We start from the raw sequence: 24,356 nt of genomic DNA, 5'->3' as shown, positions 1-24,356 counted from the left end.
CAGAACATGATTCTACTTGTTACGTACAGAAATGGACTTGTAAGTACCGGTAGCTGATGAATGAAGTGACTGACACGACATGAAAGTTTTTCCGCATTCGGGCCTTGTTTTAGGAGCTGCTTTCCACATTTCACCAATTTTGAACTCAGGCTTACATTGTTCAGACATTTTATCTGGTGCATAGGAAATAGGGGTCGACAGAAGCGTCCGATCCCACGCGTCGGCTTTGACCCGTGACGTAAGGGTGTTGTGTGTGACGTCATGACGGCGCGGAGTTTGGTTTGAGTGTGGCTGTCTCCAGTTCTGTTTTATCTTATTTTATTTACTTTTCTGATCTGTTCGTTCTATCTCGTGAGATTTTTTTTTAAATTTAAAAACACTTATTACTTATTTTAATTATCTGTTTCCTCCAATTTCTGTTTTAGTTTATTATATTTATCTTTCTGATCTGTTCGTTCTATCCCGTGAGATTTTTTTTTTTAAAAAAGACAAAAAAACACTAATCAGCTACTGAAGCATCTTTATCTTCTATGGGTTGCAGGGGTTACGACCCCTGGGGAGGTGGGTGGGTATTCATGCATGGCTGTCTTCACTTACACGTTGTAGCTACGCAAGGCGTCTAAATTTGTTTATATTTAGTTTGCCCCCCCCCCCCCCCCCCCACCCAAAACACCCCATTTCCCGCGCTTGTCCCGTTAGTGTCATTAGGCTTCTTGTGGAAAGTGTGTGTGTTTGTTTTTGTTTCCGCCGTATTTGTGACGTCATGGGTCAAAGCAGACGGGCGGGAACGGACGTTTCCGTATTTCCGGAAATAGTGAATTAAGCTTTGTGTACAGGAGGAATTTCATAATCAAATGCCCGGATACAGTATTATTAGAATATTTATTTGCAATGGCTGCTGCAGTTCTTCTAAAACTCCCCTATTACAGCCGCAAGAGATGTTTCTGATAGTAATCAAACCGGACGATTTCTGTGTAACTGTGAGTGCATTAAAATGATTTGGCGCAGTTGCTACCGGTCATATTTCTCTACTTCTGACAGTCTCGCAGCGATGTTCAGCCGATTCCACTAGCAGAAACTACAAAACAGATTGTGCATCACGCAGAGAATTACCGGTACTCTTCAAATCCCGGGAGGGTAGGTTCCAAGAAGAGTCAAACAATATATTATTTCCTTTAAAATGTTTCAAGCGAAATGAGAATGACAGTAAAATTAGAGAAATATAAACCCATAGGGAGAATTACCATCAATAATTATTCCCACGCACCATACGTGAGTGGAACAGAATTGGAGGAATGATAGTGGTATTCGTACTCCCCGCCACACATTGTAAGGTGGTTTCCAGAGTATCTACGTAGATCTGGGTTTACGCGTGGGTCACTCCGAAAGTTTTCACATTTAATTACATAATTTCGATGAAAAGCGGTCGGTGACGGCACCCAGTGTAATGATAAGTTACTGTACAGGAGTCGTGCATATTTCACTTCATTCAGTCTAAGGTATGTGTCTCTGGTTCAACATTTGCTTGGCTACATGTCTTTGTTCGGCAGAGGAAAACCATACGATGTACGTCAAAACCTGAACAATGTAAGAACCGGCTCCATTAGCAAGACCACGTGAAGTACTCTTACAAAAGTAAATTTTTACCTGTTTGCTGCGGAGAATGGTAGATCGCCTTTGTGCGACGTCCATCCCTTATCTACTTAAAGGTAAACAAGTACCGGTAGGTGCTGAACAGCGGGACACGTACCGAGGCTGCGAACAATGTTCCTTTCCGCCAGAGGGGAAGCCGAAAAACGTTATCACAACAGAACAGGTAGAAGGAACAAAAACTGAACGGTTTATTTAAGCTCCTCGTGGTACGAATATATGCTCTAGAAAGGATTTAGTTTACGATCCGTTACACTACTGGAGTAGAGGGAAGACATTTTTCTAAAGTTGTCCAAACACGGACTACGGGGCATAACGAGTTTCGTGAGGTCACACGCTTTGAGGCGTTCACGCGCGAAAAATGCGTAGAGATTTTAGCAAAGTGGTACGAAACGTGAACCAATACGATGCGAGAACGATATTTACGTCACAGGCATGTCTCTTCCCTTTTCAGTTCTGAGCAACATGGCTACCGCATGGACAAGAGAACAAATGTCAGTGCTAATAGATGCTATGAAAGAAGAACAATGTCTTTACAATGTAAAAAGTAAAAATTATTACAACAAACGCTGTCGTGCGGAGGCGCTTTTTCGTGTATTTTTTAAAGTGAAATGTGTTAGGCCTCATTTGAGCAATCCAAAGGAGTGTCAAACGAAATTTTTGAATATGAGGAACATGTTCAACGTGGAAAATCGAAAGAGGAAAGAGAGTATGAGGACTGCAACCTGCGAAGATGATGTAAGTATTTACCATATTAGTAATTTTACGATGGACCGACCTCACATTTCCAGACGTTGTCCCTCATAGTGTGCTCATAAAAGATGCATTATTGGAAGATCAAATAGTATGTGCTGCAATTAAACTGCATATCTCAGTAGTGCGTGAAGTACAAAAACCTCTAACTACGTCACTTAAGGTTCACTACACGTAATCCAACATGGCGTCGGTATGTTTATATCAGCCAATCACAGCACATGACATATGACAAAACGTAAACTTGTTTTCTGGCGGCACAATGGATCATCGGGACTGTGTATTTCTGTATTTATTCATTGTTATTTTTTTTCCTACGCTTTGACATCGGCCCATTGTAATGTTACCTAAGTATTCACTCCTCGCTAATTGGTTTATGAATAATGGGTAATAGTATACCGTTTGCTGAATATAAATTGCATCCTGTTTTATTTGTCACTTTACACTTTCAGATATATCGGCCAGGTTTGTGGTATTTTCAGAAACTCGAATTTCTAGACGCTCATTACATGCCACGAATTAGGAACTCTGCTCCTCTACAGACTATGGAATGTAGTGACAGTTTTCAGGTATGTACATTTACTGATGATAATTTTTATTCTGAAAGCCATCGTTGTTTGCATGCATCTGTTTACCGATTACTTTTTGACGTTGCATTGAGAACTCCGATTATTTGCTTGTAGTTTTTGGAAGTAGATTGCTTGTATGTTGTTTATATGCGTTTCGCCGCTAGCAGAATGCGGATACGAGAGCGTTTGTGTGTGTGTGTGTGTGTGTGTGTGTGTGTGTGTTTCAAAGTGAGAATTGTCATGACTTTTAGGTGGATAGGAATGTTAATTTAACAAAAATTTTTACACAATCTTGGCAGTGCACATCTGCATGTATTGTGTCCGATTGAAAACATTTTGCCCTGTTCTCTTTTGCTGCCATTGTCTTTATATATCACTAAAAATGCACTTTTTGTATAGGAAACCACTGATAGATGTAAAGTGATTGCTAAACATTGGAACAGAGATTTTTATATATACCAACAGCAAGAGTATAATGCACTGCTACTGGTTATTTCATACCTGTGATCTTATTTGACCACCTTGTTTCAACATTTCATTTTAATTCTGGTGCGGTCTTTCAGGCAGGATAAATATATTTTATATAATTGAATTTTTTATTTGCTACTATTATGACTAAAATACTACTACTACTACTACTACTACTACTACTACTACCACCACCACCACCACCACCACCACCACCACTACTACTATTTACTCAAACACCATAGCCTCAGAATATCAAATACAGGTGAGGCAAACTACAAAGTTTTAGTTCAAGCTGTTATAGTTGTGTATTTATTGTGACTTGCATGTTCTAAGTAAATAATAATAACTTTCTAGCTTTTACAAAGGAACAACATGGTCATTTTTAGCTCAGTCATTATTTTGTACATTTCAGACAGATGAAAGCACATCACATGAAAGTGATGTCGTGGAATCTTCCATGAGCAATGTCATTGAATTTACAGAAGAAAGTGACGTGAAGGACATAGGACTAGTTGAATCTGATTCAATTCTAGAACAAGTACCACTAGCACAAACCTCATGGAGTTCAGCAGAGAGCGCTACATCCAGGTCGTCTACTGCAAGAAAAAGAAACAATAGTGACAGTTATGACACTGCAATACAATTAATTGTAGACAGACTGCAGGAAAGTTATGATGATGACATAACTGTTTTTGTAAAATATCTGGCAACAGAAATGAGACAAATAAAATGCAGAGAAGCAAGGAATGCCTGTAAGCAAAAAATACTAAAAATTGTTTATGATACTTTAGATAATGAATAAAACATTGTGTATATTGCATTTGTGTTTACTTTCTAAAAACATAACTATTTAATTGAAGGAAAATGAAATCAGTGTGAATCCTGCAATTCATTCTTCATGTGACGCATGGCTGTGATCAAAATGATGGCTGTCAGCAGTAGTAATAATATACTGAGTGCTACCAAATCACTGTAAATCTGATCAGTCTGAAGGACAGTGTGATTTGGTATGGGTAGTATTGTAATATCATTAACAGTGATATCAGAGCTGTACAGGATCATATGTTCTTATTTTTGCCAGTTGAGTGTTGTTTTCTGTTTTATTTTTTATGTGGTAATGTGCTGAAAAGTGATTTATTGTCTGTGAGTTGTGATACCTTGAAGAGAACCACAGCTGTAGAAGTAACTTCAGGCCTGCCCCAGGAAACTGTATTGGGACCTTTGCCCTTCATGTTGTATTTTAATAACCTGGCAGACAACATTAACAGTAATCTCAGACTTTCTATAGCTGATGCAGTTACTCTTAATGAATTAGTATCTGAAAACAGCTGCACAAATATTGTGTCATACCTGATTTTAAATGTTCAGAATTGTAAAATTGTGTTCTTCACAAAATGAAAAAACATTGGGCTGTTTTCGAATACTGGTTGGTGCTTTCTATGTGAATAAATAGCGTTATAAAAAGTGGCTGGTTGCTATTTCCTTCTCTGCAAGAATAAACCTGGAAAAATAGTATGCTATGACTACAGAATGACACAATTGGAATCAGTCTACTTGCATAAATATGTGGGTTTAACAATTTGTATGGATATGGAACATAAGTCACCTAGCCATAGTCATATTTAAAGCAAGTGACAGCTTTTGGTTCATGGGCAGGATACTGGGAAAACGCAATCAGTTTGCATTCCATCATAGAATATTGTTAAATATTGGAATTTGTACCAAATAGGACTGAAAGGGGATATTTAATTCATACAAAGAAGGGCAGCACAAATGGTTACAAGTTTGTATAATATATGGGAGAGCATAGAGGAGCTGGAAAACTTTAACTGGCATACACTTGAAGATATAGGCCAAATATCATACAAAAGCCTTGAACCTAAGAATTTATTACAAGCTCTTACATGTAGCTCCCACAGGGAGTACACTTTTCCAGGCACATCGCAGTGGTTTGTATTGATATATGTAAATGTAGAAATTTTTAAAAAAAAAGTTACACAAGTAAAGTGCAATATGAGCGAGTGTGTGGTTTGTGTGTACATTACTCTTACTGCTGCTAGGAGTGTATACTTTGACTAATAAATAACTTCTCTCTCTCTCTCTCTCTCTCTCTCTCTCTCTCTCTCTCTCTCTAGTTATTTATCAGAGGAGTGTCAGTGTGGTTGGTACACATTATCAAGGTGGTTGCACAGTAAAAACAGTACACATTGTTTACATCAAACACGCAGTTACAGTAAACATACTGATGATAATAATAATAATAATACAAGGCACATAAAATATACACTAGAGAACAATTTCTTAATTTTACAGTACATAGAAAATAGTGTACAGAAGTATCAAATAAACTATTGACTAAATACAAAATAGCCTAGTTTACAGTTAGAAATAATTTAGTATCTCAGGTCATTCTTAGAACAGTTTTGAAATGCTGAAAAATTGTAGAAAGCCTTTTCTTTCAACCATTTTTCAGTTTTTGTTTTAAAGTCATTGAGATGTGATGCACATGTTAAGGTGAAGTATTAAATAATTTTATGCCCAGGTATTTATAACTAGACTGTATTTTCTTTAATCTAGCTGTGGGCGTAGTTATCTGTTTCATTTGCTTAGTTTTATTTTGCTGTACTACTTTTTAGTAGGCAGCAGTGTCTAAAAAGTGATGAGACTATGAATAATTTTAAGTCTTTAAGAAGTGGTCCGGAGAAGGTTTTAGGGTTTGTAACTCCAGAAATAGTCCTGATAGCCTTTCTTTGCGAGGTGAAAATTTCTTGGTCCCCATAAAAGGATACTATGTAGCAGGTGGCAGTGAAAGAAGGAATAGTGGGAATTCAGCAACAAGGGTGTTATTACAAATGTCAGTAGTATAGTCAGTAAAAAGGTAACAATTGAGAGATTTCTTCACGCATGGTCTGTGTGTTTGTCTCAGGTTAATTTGAAATCGAGGGTTATACCAAGTAGCTTAACAGTTGAGCATTCAGTTTCACTGCTTGATAAACTGAAAATGATGTTCACTGTTGTTTCATAGTTGATGGATAACTCATTGGCTTTGGACCATGTACTAGACAGGTAAGGTACTCAATCTTCCAGTTTCAATCTGTTTATTTCTTTCCCAGAGCTAATGATGATGTGTCATCAGCATAAAGTACAGCTTTTCAGACCATGTTACATGGAAGATCATTCACAAATACACTGGTGTCCAAAATTAAAGCAACAAACTGCTGTTTTCCCATCCTGTGTCTAAATCATGACATAATTATACAAACTGACAACACGTCCATATGATCATGTTCTGCACAGAAAATGGCATTCCGGTCAACTGTCAACCACGCCCATCATGACGTCAGGACACCTGTCAAACGAGGTAGTATGGCGCAATATGGCCCAGAGGAGGAATGGAAGCAGGACAGTCACAACATGATGTGGCCAGATGCTTAATGTGAATCATTTTGTTGTTTTTCGGATGTGACAACAGTTTATAGAGACAAAAACTGTATCCCAAAGACCAGGGCAGGGGTGACCACAAGTAACATCAGATAGAGAGGACCGTTATTTGGCTGTAAGGGCACAACAGTACTGCATGGCAACTGGCATCTAACTTCGCAGCATACTCTGGACATGTTATATCGAGGCAAACGGTATGCAGAAGGCTTCGGTAGAGTGGCCTTTATTGTTGGAGACCTGTTATACCTCCGATGCGTCTTCACAGAAGGGAATATCTAGAGTGGAGTCATCAACCTGCCATCTAAACGGTCGAAAAGTGGCCCAATATTCTTTTCACAGATGAATCCTGATTTGGTCTGGAGAATGATTCTTGATGGATTCACATATGGAGGGAACATGGAACACGATTTCAGCACCCAGACATTGTGGAAAGAGACCAGTATTGAGGAGAATCCCTAATGGAGTGGGCAGGAATTATGTTGACCACTGAGACAGCTCTTCATGACATTGTACAGGTGAATCGAAAAGGTCTAACTGCTGTCAGGTATTGTGACAAAGTCTTGGGACCTCGTGCGGTTGTTGCGAGGTGCAGTGGGTCCAGACTTCATATTGGTGGACGATAATGCTCTACCTCATAGAGCAGAGGTAGTTGATGTTTTCATGTAAACTGAAGATATTGCTTGCTCTCCCGATTTGAATACCATAGAGTATGTCTCGGATGGAGCAGGGAGACTGCTTGCATCATGTCGGCATCCAGCAACCACTCTCCAATACTTCTGAGCAGCTCTGCAGGAAGAATGGGCGTTATCACCTCAACATAAGATTGATGACATCATTCACAGCATGCCCCATTGTCAGGCCTGTATTGCTGCCAGAGGTGGTCACACCTCATACTGAGCACATTAAACAGTTGTCGGAATGTGTGTGCAAATACGTTAAGTTGGAAAAAATGAAGTACTTTTTGTCTACCCTTTGCATGTTGCAGTTGTTTATGATCTGTATTTTTTACATTGTTTCTTCTTTACTATCATCTGTTTATATTGTTTTGTGGCAAATAAATGCAAAATTACAAAATTTCCACTTGTTCCTTTAATTTTGGACATCAGTGTACTATAAACAGTGAAGGGCTAAGCACGGAACCCTGATGAATGCTTCGAGTTACACTAAGTATTGGAACTTTTGGTTGTTTCTTGTCACTGAGACAGGGGCTTATGAGGGAGAGTTCCGAGTCTCTGACTCCATAACACGTAAGTTTCTTTAGTTCACTGAATCATATACCTTGCTTAGGTGTACTAGAATAGCTTCAGTAGATAACCTTCATTCAAATGAGGTTGGATATTTGTATAAAAGAAATGATGTCTTTCACTGTTGATAATAAGAACCTAAAACCATCCTGAGATTTTCTCAGAATGTTGTTTTCAGACAAATAAATACCTGCAAATATCTTTTTGTACACAGTTCTCTATTATTTTGTAGGGAATAAATACCAGTGAAATTGGACAATAATAATTTGTGCATATCTTGTTACTCTTTGTATGAATAGGGATGACAGCTGTTCTTTTTAGCCACTCTGGAAAATGGCCACTAGCATACATCCAGTTTATTAGTGTACAAAGAGAGTTTGATAAGAGATCCAATATTTTTTAATCAAAATTTGATAATTTATGTCCATGTGGAAGTTCACACACACACACACACACACACACACACACACACACACACGCCTTCTTATCACCAGTGTGGCAGCAAACTCTTTAGATTATTATTATTATTATTATTATTATTATTATTATGTCTACTGTTGTGGCTACAACAATAATAAACAAGTGCAGCACTAAAAAGCTGAAATGGAATAAGCACTGAAATAACAACAGCTTATATTATATTCATTAGGAACAAATGGAAATATTAGTTGAAATAGCCTTCAATTAAATCTTACAAAACTTTTTTCACAGACATAAAAGATGACAATTTTGTCACAGAATTCACGATGGCACTTCTACATTAATCATACCTCCCATTTTAAATAAACACTTACAGTAAATCTTCAGTGAAAATTAGAATTAAAATAAATTATTTTTTATGCAGAACCCATATATTCACTCTTGTGGCACAGGGCTGTATGACATTTAACATACATCAGTTGTGGGTTATAACTGAGGTACTATAATGCTGATTAACTAACGATAATATGTTCAGTAAATATTGCAGAACAACAGAAGTATGTGGTTGTTAAAAATAATTATTGTATTTGTCCTGTAGCAGATGCAAAGGAAAATTTTTCACATTCAAATATCACACAGCTTCCCATTTCCATTGTTCAGCACCAATTACATTGAAATAATTTCTGAAATCGCCTTTCATTTTCATGGTGAACTCACCCGGATGCTTTTTATGTCATATTGGAATTCACTCAATTCCAAATGTTACTTTCCATGTTACACAAGTCATTCAATTTCAGATGATAGTGATTTACTGTGAAAATGCCTGCTTGTATACAGAACATGGCAGGTTCTTAATAGTTTCCACCTTCTTAGGAACATATGGGCTTGGGAGAACCAGAAACTTATTGGTTATAATGTCAAAAGCATTTTGACTGCTCTTGATCTCTGCTCCGTTGATACTACAGCACCTTTTGTTCCACTGAGATACCTGTCTCAGGATATAGTGTCATTATGTACCGTTTCAGGGCAAATGCGTTAGCTGCCACAAACACGTATGGCTATTCAGGGCCCCTGAAATATTCCACTTTCTCCAGTGCTAGCTAATTCATATTGTTCCTCTTTAAGCCTCAAACAGTTAATTGCTGTTAAAAAATGCCCCATTGTTTACCCCAAGATTTGCACCAATGTTTGTATGAAAGAACTTACAATGTGCATTAACAATTCCTAGAATCACAGTTCTATCATTTTCTTTATAGTAGGCTACCTGAAGTAGGCATCTTTTGAAGTTCTGAGCCTGAAGATAACTTGTGGTTGATAATGGTACAAGTGCAATGTGGGAATTGCCAAGACAACTTGAATAAATGGGAAATTTGTTTTTATTAATTAGATGTAGCCGAAACTTAAACTAGATATAAATACTTTGTATTAATATTACTGGTGGGGATGTATTTGTGGTTTCTCTGCTTAAGAGACCCAAAGGAATTCCGGAAATATAAATAATACAAAATGTATATTTTTAAATAACTTAACCCATCTAACAAAACTGATCATATTAATCCTCTGAGAACGGGGGCTCCAAGTATGACTGAAATACAACATACTGTTCCCCTTCAGTACTACTAGACCACCTGGTTACTACAATGTATACTGATATATGCCACTACTCTTGCCACTGTACCCAAAAATTGCATTATAAGGTGACAGTAGGCAAATTTAAAAAAAAAAGTAGGTTCTAAACATACATTATCTTTACATATTTATGTTGCAAATGACTGAGTATTGCTTGAAGCTTGTCATGTATAATTAGTGAACATATGTTTGCAGCAATTTGAGTTGCACAAGCCAGACATCGTAAGTCAATGCTGGCCCACAACAAAATATAAACAAAGTTATACAGTGGAAGCTCCTGCTACTTACAAAAATATTTGTAAATTTGGGACTAGAAAACTTTGTGACAGAATAATTTTTATTAGGGCAATACAACGTCAAGAACACTGATATTAAAAACACAGAAACTGAAGTATGGCTACACTATATTTAAACTGTATGCAGCACAAAATAAAACTGTTTCAGATTAATTCTCATGTACATCTGTTCATTATGCAGCAGATGCACTGTTCCTTACTCTGTTTTTCACTGTTAAATCCAGTGGTGTGTCTGAGATTTTATGTATCTATCATTCACAATCACTAAGAAAAACAAGACAGCTAATTCATGTCTATTCATTCTTTGAAACAGCTATGTTTTAGTTTTATATATGTTCTGTCTGTTCTTTTGGACATTTCCAAAAGAACAGACACCACATATATAACTAAGGCCATGGCGGCCATTGATCCCTTCAGTGCAGATGCAACCAAGCATGAACTCGTACAGGAATTAGTGAGATGCCGCAAGTGACGAGGCTAATGAGCAGAGGCACTGCATCAGTAGTGTGTGGTATAAGGTGAGAAATTTGGGTCTGACCGAAGCTTTGTTAATGTAGTCAGTGTAGTTGTGGTGATCACTGTGTCTGGATGACATACCAGTCAGCACATCTGCCTAGAAAACAGGACATGCGGGTTCAAATCCCAGTCTGGGACCAGATTGCAACGTTCCCTATTAATGTAAATCAATGCCCATGGACAGCTAATCTCTTTAATTCCTTTCTGTCCGTTTTAGTTTGTTCAAAAAATGTGGGCGACAGCTGCTGCTGGGTAGTGCTGTTGTTGCAGATCGGCCTATGTGATTGTTTCAGAGTACCCACCATAGCTTGTATCTCAATACAAGGCAGCATGTCCAGGAAGAAAGGGAAGGTTAAGGAAACAGGGATAATGTCAACTAAACACATGCTGCCCGAAAGTGATAGACAGCTTTCTTATTGCCAAGCATTCAAAAGTGTAGTTGTGGACAATAATGACAGATACCAATCGACAGTAAATGTGTCAATACATTTACTCCCAAATGGTATTTATACTTAATGATAAAAATGAATTTGATGTGAACTGTGAAATTCACAACCACACTTCTAGAAGTAAAAATAATTTTCGTATAGATTGTGCATTCTGAAAGATATCTTGCAGAAATTTTTAACATGTTTGTTGATAGATATCAGGGAGGAAACTGAAACTCCCCAGATACCTAGAAAAAAAGTAAAAAAAAGTATCTTATTAGGCGTTTCATTTATAAAGTACTGGAATATTTGGACTTAAGACATGTAAATTATGCTTCATTCTAATGTTTGTATTAATTATATTTCGACTTTGCAAGTATAATATGGTTTTTGGTTGTTGTTGTTGTTGTGGTCTTCAGTCCTGAGACTGGTTTGATGCAGCTCGCCATGCTACCCTATCCTGTGCAATTTTCTTCATCTCCCAGTACCTACTGCAACCTACATCCTTCTGAATCCTCTTAGTGTATTCATCTCTGGGTCTCCCTCTACGATTTTTACCCTCCACGCTGCCCTCCAATGCTAAATTAGTGATTCCTTGATGCCTCAGAACATGTCCTACCAACCGGTCCCTTCTTCTAGTCACGTTGTGCCACAAACTCCTCTTCTCCTCAATTCTATTCAATACCTCCTCATTAGTTATGTGATCTACCCATCTAATTTTCAGCATTCTTCTGTAGCACCACATTTCAAAAGCTTCTATTCTCTTCCTGTCCAAACTATTTATCATCCATGTTTCACTTCCATACATGGCTACACTCCATACAAATACTTTCAGAAACGACTTCCTGAACTTATATCTATACTCGATGTTAACAAATTTCTCTTCTTCAGAAACACTTTCCTTGCCATTGCCAGTCTACATTTTATATCCTCTCTACTTTGACCATCATCAGTTATTTTGCTCCCCAAATAGCAAAACTCCGTTACTACTTTAAGTGTCTCATTTCCTAATCTAATTCCTTCAGCATCACCGGACTTAATTCGACTACATTCCATTATCCTTGTGTTGCTTTTGTCGATGTTCATCTTATATCCTCCTTTCAAGACACTGTCCATTCCATTCAACTGCTCTTCCAAGTCCTTTGCTGTCTCTGACAGAATTACAATGTTATCGGCGAACCTTAAAGCTTTTATTTCTTCTCCATGGATTTTAATACCTACTCCGAATTTTTTTTTTTTTTTTTTTCCTTTACTGCTTGCTCAATATACAGATTGAATAACATCGGGGAGAGGCTACAACCCTGTCTCATTCCCTTCCCAACAGCTGCTTCCCTTTCATGCCCCCAGACCCTTATAACTGCCATCTGGTTTCTGTACAAATCGTAAATAGCCTTTCGCTCCCTGTATTGTACCCTTGCCACTTTAGAATTTGAAAGAGAGTATTCCAGTCAACAGTGTCAAAAGCTTTCTGTAAGAATGAGATTTTCACTCTGCAGCGGAGTGTGCGCTGATATGAAACTTCCTGGCAGATTAAAACTGTGTGCCCGACCAAGACTCGAACTCGGGACTTTTGCCTTTCGCGGGCAAGTGCTCTACCATCTGAGCTACCGAAGCACAACTCAGGCCCGGTAGGTAGAGCACTCAGGCCCGGTTGGTAGAGCACTTGCCTGCAAAAGGCAAAAGTCCCGAGTTCGAGTCTCGGTCGGGCACACAGTTTTAATCTGCCAGAAAGTTTCAGCTTTCTCTAAGTCTACAAATGCTAGAAACGTAGGTTTGCCTTTCCTTATTCTTTCTTCTAAGATAAGTCGTAAGGTCGGTATTGCCTCATGTGTTCAAACATTTCTACGGAATCCAAACTGATCTTCCCCGATGTCTGCTTCTACCAGTTTTTCCATTCGTCTGTAAAGAATTCGCGTCAGTATTTTGCAGCTGTGACTTATTAAACTGATAGTTCGGTAATTTTCACATCTGTCAACACTTGCTTTCTTTAGGATTGGAATTATTATATTCTTCTTGAAGTCTGTGGGTATTTCGCCTGTCTCATACATCTTGCTCACCAAATGGTAGCGTTTTGTCAGGACTGGCTCTCCCAAGGGTGTCAGTAGTTCTAATGGAATGTTGTCTACTCGCGGGGCCTTGTTTCGACTTAAGTCTTTCAGTGCTCTGTCAAACTCTTCACGCAGTATCATATCTCCCACGTCATCTTCATCTACATTCTCTTCCATTTCCATAATATTGTCCTCAAGTACATCGCCCTTGTATAGACCCTCTATATACTCCTTCCACCTTTCTGCTTTCCCTTCTTTGCTTAGAACTGGGTTTCCACCTGAGCTCTTGATATTCATACAAGTGGTTCTCTTTTCTCCAAAGGTGTCTTTAATTTTCCTGTAGGCAGTATCTATCTTCCCCTTAGTGATATAAGCCTCTACATCCTTACATTTGTCCTCTAGCCATCCCTGCTTAGCCATTTTGCACTTCCTGTCGATCTCATTTTTGAGACATTTGTATTCCTTTTTGCCTGCTTAATTTACTGCATTTTTATATTTTCTCATTTCATCAATTAAATTCAATATTTCTTCTGTTACCCAAGGAGTTCTACTAGCCCTCGTCTTTTTACCTACTTGATCCTCTGCTGCCTTCACTACTTCATCCCTCAGAACTACCCATTCTTCTTCTACTGTACTTCTTTCCCCCATTGCTGTCAATTGTTCCCTTATGCTTTCCCTGAAACTCTGTACAACCTCTGGTTTAGTCAGTTTATCCAGGTCCCATCTCCTTAAATTCCCACCTTTTTGCAGTTTCTTTAGTTTTAATCTACAGTTCATAACCAATAGATTGTGGTCAGAGTCCACATCTGTCCCTGGAAATGTCTTACAATTTAAAACCTGGTTCCTAAATCTCTATCTTACCATTATATATCCTATCTGATACCTTGTCGTTTCTCTGGGATTCTTCCATGTATACAACCTTCTTTTATGATTCTTGAACCAAGTGTTCGTTATGATTAAGTTATGCTCTATGCAAAATTCTACCAGACGGCTTCCTCTTTCATTTCGTAGCCCCAATCCATATTCACCTACTATGTTTCCTACTCTCCTTTTTCCTACTCTCCTTTTTCCTACTCTCGAATTCCAGTCTCTCATGAATGTTTAATTTTCGTCCCCCTTCACTACCTGAATAATTTCTTTTATCTCATCATACATTTCATCAATTTCTTCATCATCTGCAGAGCTAGTTGGCATATAAACTTGTACTACTGTAGTAGACGTGGGCTTGGTGTCTATCTTGGCCACAATAATCATTCACTCTGCTTTTTGTAGTAGCTTACCCGCACTCCTATTTTTTTATTCATTATTAAACCTACTCCTGCATTACCCCTATTTGATTTTGTATTTATAACTCTGTATTCACCTGACCAAAAGTCTTGTTACTCCTGCCACTGAACTTCACTAATTCCCACTATATCTAACTTTAACCTATCCATTTCCCTTTTTAAATTTTCTAACCTACCTGCTCGATTAAGGGACCTGACATTCCACGCTCCGATCTGTAGAATGCCAGTTTTCTTTCTCGTGATATCGACGTCCTCTTGAGTAGTCCCCGCCCGGAGATCCGAATAGGGGACTATTTTACCTCCGGAATATTTTACACAAGAGGACGCCATCATCATTTAACCATACAGTAAAGCTGCATGCCCTCGGGAAAAATTACGGCTGTAGTTTCCCCTTGCTTTCAGCCGTTTGCAGTACCAGCACAGCAAGGCCGTTTTGGTTCTTGTTACAGGGCCAGATCAGTCAATCATTCAGACTGTTGCCCCTGCAACTACTGAAAAGGCTGCTGCCCCTCTTCAGGAACCACAAGTTTGTCTGGCCTCTCAACAGATACCCCTCCGTTGTGGTTGCACCTACTGTACAGCCATCTGTATCGCTGAGGCACGCAAGCCTCCCCACCAACGGCAAGGTCCGTGGTTCAGGGTGGGGGTGGGGGGGCTGGGTTTGGTTAGCAGCCACATTAACTATAACTCTTGAAATAGCTAGTGTAATAATACACACACATTTACTAACACAAAACATACAGCATTAATTCTGTACAATCATTTAGTAAAATACGTGAGCAACAACTGAATACAAAATTGAAAGTCTGGCATTTCTAAGCATGCATAGAAATTGTATTAAAATTTAGAAAAGATCAGATATAACATCATTATGAAAAGGATAGTTGTTACATATTACATAGAGATGATGTTGAATCGCAGATGGGCACAGTAAAAAAAAAGACTGTCCGAAAATGAGCTTTTGGCCAACAAGGTCTTCATTGGACATGTAACACACACACCCACTCAAGCAAATGCAACACACACACACACACACACACACACACACACACACACACACACACACGACCGCAGTCTCTGGCTGCTGAAGCCATATTGCGAGCAGCTACGCATGATGGGAGGTGCACCCAGGTGGTAGGGGTAAAGAGGAGGATTGAGCAGGGAGGGGGAGGGATAGCAAGGTGGAGTGGGGGATGGCGAAGTGTTGGCTGTGGGAGCATACAAGGATGAGATGGAGAGAGGGTAGGGCAGCTAGGTGCAGTCAGGAAGTTCAGATGGCAGGGGGAGGATAGGGGAGGGGAGCTAGCTGAAAAGGAGAGAGGTAAAAAGGCTGTGGATGCATTGGTGGAAGAGAGGACTGTGTAGTGCTGGAATGGGAACAGGAAAGGGGCTGGAGGGTAAGACAAGGACTGACAAAGGTTGAGGCTAGGAGGGTTATGGGAACATAGGTTATATTGCAGGGAGATTTCCCACCTGCACAATTCAGAAAAGCTGGTGCTGGTGGGAGGGATCCAGATGGCACAGGCTGTGAAGTAGTCATTGAAATGAAGATTGTTGTGTTGGGTGATGTGCTCAGTAGTGGGGTGGTCCAGCTGTTTCTTGACACAGCATTCATGCGGACAGACAGCTTGTTAATTGTCAGTGTAGCACAGTGGTTGCAGCTTAGCTTGTAGCTCACATGACTGGTTTCACTGGTAGCCCTGCCTTTGATGGGATAGGTGATGCTTGTGACTGGGCTGGAGTAGCTGGTGGTGGGAGATTTTATGGGACAGGTCTTGCATCTAGGTCTATTACAGGGGTATGAGCCATAAGGTAAGGGGTTGGGAGCAGGGTCGTGTAGGGATGGATGAGTATGTAGTGTAGGTTCAGTGGATGGCAGAATACCACTGTGGGACAAGTGCGAAGGATAGTGGGTAGAACAATCCTCGTTTCAGGGCATGACGACAGGTAGTCAAAACCCTGGTGGAGAATGTGATTTGGTTGCTCCAGTCCTGGCTGGTACTGAGTCATGAGGGGAATGCTCTTTTGTGGTCGGATTGTGGGACTTTGGGAGGTGGTGGGTGACTGGAGAGATAGGGCACAGATCTGTTTTTGTGCAAGGTTGGGAGGGTAATTGAGGTCTGTGAAGGCCTCAGTGATACCCTTGGTGTATTTTGAGAGGGACTACTTGGCACTACAGATGTGATGGCCATGGGTGACTAGGCTGTATGGATGGGACTTCTTGGTATGGAGTGGATGGCAGCTGTCAAAATGGAGATATTGCTGGTGCTTGGTAGGTTTGATATGAACGGAGGTACCAATGTAGCGTCTTTGAGGTGGAGGTCAATGTTGAGGAAAGTGGCTTGTTGGGTTGAGTAGGACCAGGTGAAGTGAATTGGGGAGAAGGTGTCAAGGTTCTGGAGGGATGTGGATAGGGTGTCCTCACACTTGATCCAGATCATGAATATGTCATCAGTGAATCTGAACCAGGCGAGGGTTTGGGATTCTGGGTATTTAGGATGGATTCATTTAGATGGCTCATGAATGTAGCGGCAGCTGCCAATCCAAGAGGATGCACTGCAGCAGCACTTGTGTGATAAACTGTAAATTAATTTAGTCTTTGTTTATGTGCTTCTGCAAAGAAGTGAACTGTATGTGTGTATTTTACTGTCTAGACTAATGGTTAGAAAATTAATCATATTTTTTGTTTTTGTGTAAGTCTTGAGAATATCCTGGTTTAGGGTGGCTTCCTGGTGTAAATTTTCCGTGTAGAGAAATTTATTTCTGTGTAATAACTTGCAGTCTCAGAGTTCAGTGAGAAATCTGCACACCAACTTTTAGTGTTCCTTTCTTCTCCTTTGGTATATTTTCAAACTCAGGAGCGCAATTTGAGACATTATATCTATTATATTCACAGTACGTTATGGCTAGGGACTGTGCTTGTTGTGAGTGGACACAAGGAGATTTGGCTGCTGTCCGTAAATGACTGGAAGCTGTGTTGCCTACCATTGACAAGCTTCTAGCTAATGCTCGAAGTTGTGGTGACATCAGGGCACCAGTGACGAGACCTGCAACACCTTTGGTGTCACTGGAATCCCCTGGTGGCCCGGATGTCACTGCGATTTCTGATACACAACATCTGACCAGTTTGTCGTCACCCCAGAGTGGGTGGCAGACAGTGGTGGGTTCACATGTCACTGGCCGGAAGGCGAAAGAGGGAGCTGGCGGTGCGGCTGGCTCCCTACATCTTAGCAAAAGGTATGAGGTGCTTCCCAGTGTTGATGATAACTCTGAGCCAGCATGGGATGCCTATCCTGTTGGGCCAGTGGTCAATTTTCCTGCCCAGTCCAGACAAGTACAGAGGGTGGGTATGGTAGTCATTGGGAGCTCCAATGTTAGTCGGGCAATGGAGCCACTCAGGCAAGGCGGAAAAGAATTCCAGTGTGCATTCGGTATATTTTCTAGGAGGTCTCATCCATAATGTGGAAGAGGCTCTGCTGGCGGCTATCGAGTGCACTGGGTGCAACCGGCTGCATGTAGTGGCACATGTCGGCATAAATGATGCGTGCTGCTTGGGTTCTGAGGCCATCCTCGGCTCCTTTCGGCGGCTGGCTGATTTGGTGAAGGCAACTAGCAATGCACGCGGGGTGCAGGCTAAAGGTACGTTATACAAAATTGTTGAGGCTTTCGTGGCCACTTGTTGACAAACTGCCTATTGGCTTCTGTCTCGGGTTCTTCGGCCGACGTTCATCTAATGATTTTTCTGACGTTTCGCCAGCACGAGTGGCTGGCATTGTCAAAGCTTCACCCTCCATTGCCGGTGGTGAACTGGAGCCGAGCTCGCGGGCGCAGACTATATGTACCTGGCGCGCCAACGTCCGAGGGCTTCTCCGCGGTCATTTCCGGTGCGGTTCTCCTCTTGCTACCTGCGACGGTCGTTCGCTGCAGTACGGGAAGCCAGGATCCGTTGACCTTAAGGCTTTCCTCTTTCTTGTTCAAACTGTTCGCGTGTTTTTGTATTTCTACAGCTTCTCTGAACAAGCGCATGTGATAGTGGTTCTCTACAGCCAGAACTTCCGTGTCGGCGAATTTTATTACGTGGTCGGTCTCATTCAGTGCGTGTTCTGCCACGGCCGATTTCTCCACCTGCCCCAACCTGCAATGTCGCTTATGCTCCTTGATCCTGGTGTTAATGGATCGTCCAGTCATCCCAATGACTATGCGGAAAAGTTTATGTTGGGATGACTGGACGATCCATTAACACCAGGATCAAGGAGCATAAGCGACATTGCAGGTTGGGGCAGGTGGAGAAATCGGCCGTGGCAGAACACGCACTAAATGAGACCGACCACGTAATAAAATTCGCCGACACGGAAGTTCTGGCTGTAGAGAACCACTATCACACGCGCTTGTTCAGAGAAGCTGTAGAAATACAAAAACACGCGAACAGTTTGAACAAGAAAGAGGAAAGCCTTAAGGTCAACGGATCCTGGCTTCCCGTACTGCAGCGAACGACCGTCGCAGGTAGCAAGAGGGGAACCGCATCGGAAATGACCGCGGAGAAGCCCTCGGACGTTGGCGCGCCAGGTACATATAGTCTGCGCCCGCGAGCTCGGCCCCAGTTCACCACCGGCAATGGAGGGTGAAGCTTTGACAATGCCAGCCACTCGTGCTGGCGAAACGTCAGAAAAATCATTAGATGAACGTCGGCCGAAGAACCCGAGACAGAAGCCAATAGGCAGTTTGTAAAGGTACGTTGTCCAAGACGCGACGCACACTAGCGACTGCCACGGGTCGCTACGTGACGTCAGAAGTTGCCTGCTGGCGCATGCGCAGTTCGAGTTTGGGATGCGACGCGCCACTGTTGCGGCAGCTGCCGCAGCACTGCACCAGTGAGCAGTGTTGCGACGGAAGTCGGACGACACAAAGACGTACGGCTGTCAGAAAGATATCGAGCCACTCAAGGAAAACTGAAATGAGCCACTCACAGGATGTGATGCTCTGTGAGCTGGTCTCGCAACATCCTTGCCTTTACGATTTCAAGAACCCTAAATATAGAGACACTATGTTCAGAGACAGAATTTGGGAAGAAATTGGTGCACAGTTGAAACTGGCAGGTGAGTGAAATATATAATATTTTCCCATTAATGGAAATGTTTCAGGCCTGTTATGAAAATCATATAATCCATGCAGATGTAGAATTAGAATGATGAAAATGAACTTGAAGGTCAATTTTCGCATTACTCTTTTTTGTGACGATAAAAATTGAAAACGGCAAGTACATTATAAAATGAACAATCTAAAGTACAACGAGAAAGTTACAATTTACAATACCTTCACTTCGAAAGTAAACGGTAGATTGGTGTCTTGATGATACCTTCTAGTTGTGAAAAACCACCACCAGATTGTTGTACAGCTTTCTGTAATCGATAGATGTTCGTTTTTGAGGAAGACGTTTCTCAACAGATTGCGCAGACAGTTTGCTGCAATGAGTAATTTGTCACATTTACTTCAATTCATTGGTAGAAGATGGTGCTCAAAAAACTTGTGCCAAAAGTGCACTACTGTTTTACAAGGCCCTTCTGGTCTGACACAGTTCACAATTGAAATTCGTCTTTTGTAAATCCTGGAGTCATCTTTTGAGTGCAGCTTGGCAAGATTAAATGTTCATGTCATACATAACGATGTATGCTGTCAGAATATAAGAATATGGAAGTTCATTTGGATGGGAATAAAGAGTCAGTCGGCTATGAAAGTTGCCTTAGCTTGTTCCAAAAGTTTCTGCATGGGAGAAATTGACAAGTATAATTTGGGGAAATTTTGTGAACAAGCACGGACATTATTTCTTCCACATTTCTGCTAGTGTATACTGTAGACGTTCAGAATGAAAATTCTAGAGATGTTTAAGGTGTAACCCTATCTTGTTGTCAAGAACTTGAAACAATGCAATGACGCTAGCGTGCGCTTATTGTTAATAAACTTATCTTTCATTGGAATTTTTGGTGAAATGTGCAAAAACACATGGAGGAATATTCGGGACTCGTATCAGAGAAATAAACGAGAAAGAAAGCTTGGAACAGGTTCAGATGCCTCAGCAAAACCAAGAAAATGGGTTCTGCTTGATCACTTGGCTTTAAGAAACCTACATTTCGTGGCATTTTAAATGAAATTGTCAAGAGCATATGGAGAAATATTAGTAACTCATACCGGAGAAATATATGACATAAAATGGTTTCATTAGGTCCAAATGTGTCAGCGAAACAAAACAAATGCATTCTCTATCGTGTGATGACCACACGATTCTCGATGCGCGTCGACAGAACTGGCGGCTAGTCGCGACGCTCCCGGAGATATATGAGCCCAAATCTCGGAAACGGAGATCGATATCATTCTGATCTCAACTTTAAAAATAATTTCGATATGTTAGCTTCTTTTCATCGGCAACGATGTATGACCTAACGTGAACCATACGTAAAGTAGCCAGCGACCACATTTTTCACTGTACACAATTCAAATTTTATGCAGTAGGTTACTTGTAAATTAAGTATCGGAATAACTCTGACGAATATCGGAAAAATAGACACCTCATTATCAAGCTGTGATGTGAAACTGTAAGATACGCAAACATCAATTTTTTGTGCCTTTTACTTTCCTCACAATTGATAGAGAAGTAATATACAGCGAAAAAAACACGCAAAACCGGAAGAGATACTTTTCAATTTTTTAAAGTAAAAGGAGAATCTGTATCGAAAAAGTAACTCTGGGAGCCGATGTAACTTTGTTGCATTAACATACAGTATTTTTTACAGCAAGAAAATCGGAATTCTTATTTTTCTTATGTATTTGAATCCGCCGCCGCCGACCGGAGCTTGGGAAACGGCGACGACTCCAGTCGTGTTGCGGCCGTGTCGCCGTCTGCCAGGGTGGCAAAAGAGGAGGGGGCAGCGTCGCAGTCGCAGCCAACTGTCGCGTCTTGCACAACGTAACTTAAGCTGTCTATTTGTAGCATCGTACCCAGGGATGACCGTGGTCCTCTGGTTTGGAGCAAAGTGGAAGGTCTAAACCAGAGGCTCAGATGGCTCTGTGATGGTATCAGATGCAAATTTCTCGACCTCCACTACTGGGTGCAGAATTGTAGGGTTCCCCTTAATAGGTCAGGCATGCACCACTTGCAGGAAGCGGCTATTAGGGTAGCGGAGTATGTGCGGTGTGCACATGGGGCTTTTTTAGGTTAGAGGACCCCTCCCTTGGGAGCAAACACAATTTGCCTGTTAAATCAGCCACAGCGACCTCAGACAATCTTGGTCCTCGCAGATCAGAGATAAAAAAAAAATAATAATAGGATTTTAGTAAGCTGCAGGAGCATCCAAGAAAAGGTCCCAGAATTAGTATCGCATATTGAAGGTGATAATGCACAGATAGTATTGGGAACAGAAAGCTGGTTGAAGCCAGACGTCAGTGACAACAAAATCCTAAGTTCAGACTGGAATGTTTATTGTCAGGATATGTTAGTCGCCAATGGTGGCAGCGTGTTTATTGCAGTAAAAAATTCGATAAAATCTAGTGAGGTTATCACGGATTCCGAATGTGAATTAAGCTGGGTGAAATTGAGTATCAAAGAATCGTCAAAAATGGTGATCGAATGCTTTTATAGACCACCTGGGTCAGAATCTGTAGTTGTAGAGCGCTTCAGGCAGAGCTTGCAGACTTCCATTAGTAATTTTCCTGATCATGCCATTGTAATAGGGGGTGACTTCAACTTGTCAGGTATAGATTGAGAGTATTATGCCCTCATAACTGGTGCCAGAGACAGGGAATCGTGTGGCATTGTTCTGGATGTCTTGTCCGAAAATTACCTTGAGCAGACAGATAGAGAACCAACTCATGAGGGTAAGGTCTTATACCTCCTGGCAACAAACAGACCTGAACTTATCGAATGAGTTAACATACAGGAAGGTATCAGTGATAATAAGGCTGTGACAGCATCTATGACGATGGGTCCTACAAGGAATGTTACGAAAAGTAGGAAGATATATTTGCTCAGCAAGGCTGACAGGATACAAATTTTTAGAATATCTCAGCAGTCAGCATCAAATATTCAGTGATGAGGATGAAGATATGGAGAACAAATGGAAAAAATTCAAAGCCATCATTCAATATGCCCTAGACAAGTATGTTCCGAATAAGGTTTTAAGGGATGGGAAAGATCCACCATGGTTTAATAGCCATGTTATAAAAGTGCTATGCAAACAAGGAGCACTTCATCTCAGATTCAAGAGAAGTAAAAACCTAGCTGACAAACAAAAGCTGAACGAAGCGAAAATGAGCATAAGAGGAGAGCAAGGAGAGAAGCGTTCATTGATTTTGAAACTAAGATGTTGTCAACCGTCCTGAGTAAAAACCCTAACAGATTTTGGTCGTATGTAAAGTCAGTAAGTGGGTCAAAATCATCTATTCATTCTCTCAGCGACCACAACGGCACCAAAACGGAAGATAACAGAGAGAAGGCCGAAATACTGAAGTCGGTCTTCCGAAGTTGTTTCACCACGGAAGATCCTAACACTGTCCCTCCTTTCAATCATCGTGCAAATGTTGAAATGGCAGATATTGAGATAACCGATTGTGGAATTGGAAAGCAGCTACAATCAGTTAGTAGTGGAAAGGCTTCAGGGCCAGATGAGGTACCTATAAGATTCTATAAATATTATGTGAAAGAACTTGCTCCCTTTCTAGCAGTAATATATTGTAGATCGCTTGAGCAATGAAAGGTACCTAACGACTGGAAAAAAGTGCAGGTCATTCCCGTTTTTAAGAAAGGCCATAAGACAGATCCACACAATTATAGACCTATATCGTTGATGTCAATCTGTTGTAGAATTATGGAACATGTTTTATGCTCAAGAATTATGACCTTTTGGAAAATGAACAGCTCCTCTATAAAAATCAACATGGATTCCATAAACAGAGATCCTGCGAAACTCAGCTTGCTCTCTTCCTCCATGAGATCCACAGCGCAGTGGACAATGGTGCTAGGGCTGATGCTGTGTTCCTTTACTTCAGTAAGGCATTTGACAGCGTCCCGCATTGCTGTTTAATGAAAAAAATACAAGCTTACTGAGTATCGGAACAGACCTGTGATTGGATTCAAGACTTTCTTGCAGTTAGAACTCAATGCATTGCACTTAACAGAACTAAATTGACAGAGGTAAAGGTAATATCCAGAGTACCAGGGAAGTGTGATAGGATCGTTGCTGTTCACTATGTATATATGATCTAGTAGAAAGCGTCGGATGCTCTTTAATGCTATTCGCAGATGATGCAGTTGTTTATACCAAAGTAGCAATGCCAGAAGATAGTAAGAATTTGCAGAACAACCTGCAGAGAATTGATGAATGGTGCAGACTCTGGCAGTTGACCCTGAACGTAAATAAGTGTAACATAATGCGCATACATAGGAAAAGAAATCCACTACTGTACAGGTACACTATTGATGACAAACAGCTCGAGACAGCATCTGCCGTAAAATGTCTAGGCGTAACTATCCAGAGCGACCTTAAGTGGAATGACCATACAAATACGATAGTGGGAAAAGCAGACACAAAACTCAGATTCATCGGAAGAATCAT

General features: G+C 40.7%; 1 protein-coding gene across 6 annotated transcripts; it reads left to right on the top strand.

Annotated features, from left to right (window-relative positions):
- Positions 1-1,915: 1,915 nt before the first annotated feature.
- On the top strand, positions 1,916-4,263 carry LOC126251702 (uncharacterized). 6 transcript variants are annotated; one of them, XM_049952291.1, is made up of 3 exons: positions 1,916-2,388; positions 2,856-2,972; positions 3,856-4,263. In XM_049952291.1, exons 1-3 carry the CDS (start codon positions 2,086-2,088, stop codon positions 4,243-4,245), a joined length of 810 nt encoding a protein of 269 aa, XP_049808248.1. In that variant the 5' UTR covers positions 1,916-2,085; the 3' UTR covers positions 4,246-4,263. The 6 variants fall into 6 exon arrangements, 4 of the variants coding, with proteins under 4 accessions (XP_049808248.1, XP_049808252.1, XP_049808250.1 ...); XM_049952295.1 differs by lacking the exon at positions 1,916-2,388 and adding an exon at positions 2,478-2,596; XM_049952293.1 differs by lacking the exon at positions 1,916-2,388 and adding an exon at positions 2,584-2,691.
- Positions 4,264-24,356: the final 20,093 nt, after the last annotated feature.

This window comes from Schistocerca nitens, chromosome 4 (assembly GCF_023898315.1).
Source record: "Schistocerca nitens isolate TAMUIC-IGC-003100 chromosome 4, iqSchNite1.1, whole genome shotgun sequence".
Lineage (NCBI taxonomy): Eukaryota > Metazoa > Arthropoda > Insecta > Orthoptera > Acrididae > Schistocerca > Schistocerca nitens.
This window is presented reverse-complemented; position numbering and strand designations above follow the sequence as displayed.

What these genes read in the sequence shown, in the direction of transcription:
- LOC126251702 (XM_049952291.1), top strand. Translation starts at nt 2,086, where the DNA reads ATGTCTCTTCCCTTTTCAGTTCTGAGCAACATGGCTACCGCATGGACA. An exon ending in CTGCAACCTGCGAAGATGAT is followed by an intron (nt 2,389 to 2,855) that starts GTAAGTATTTAC and finishes TTACACTTTCAG; the next exon opens with ATATATCGGCCAGGTTTGTG. An exon ending in AATGTAGTGACAGTTTTCAG is followed by an intron (nt 2,973 to 3,855) that starts GTATGTACATTT and finishes TGTACATTTCAG; the next exon opens with ACAGATGAAAGCACATCACA.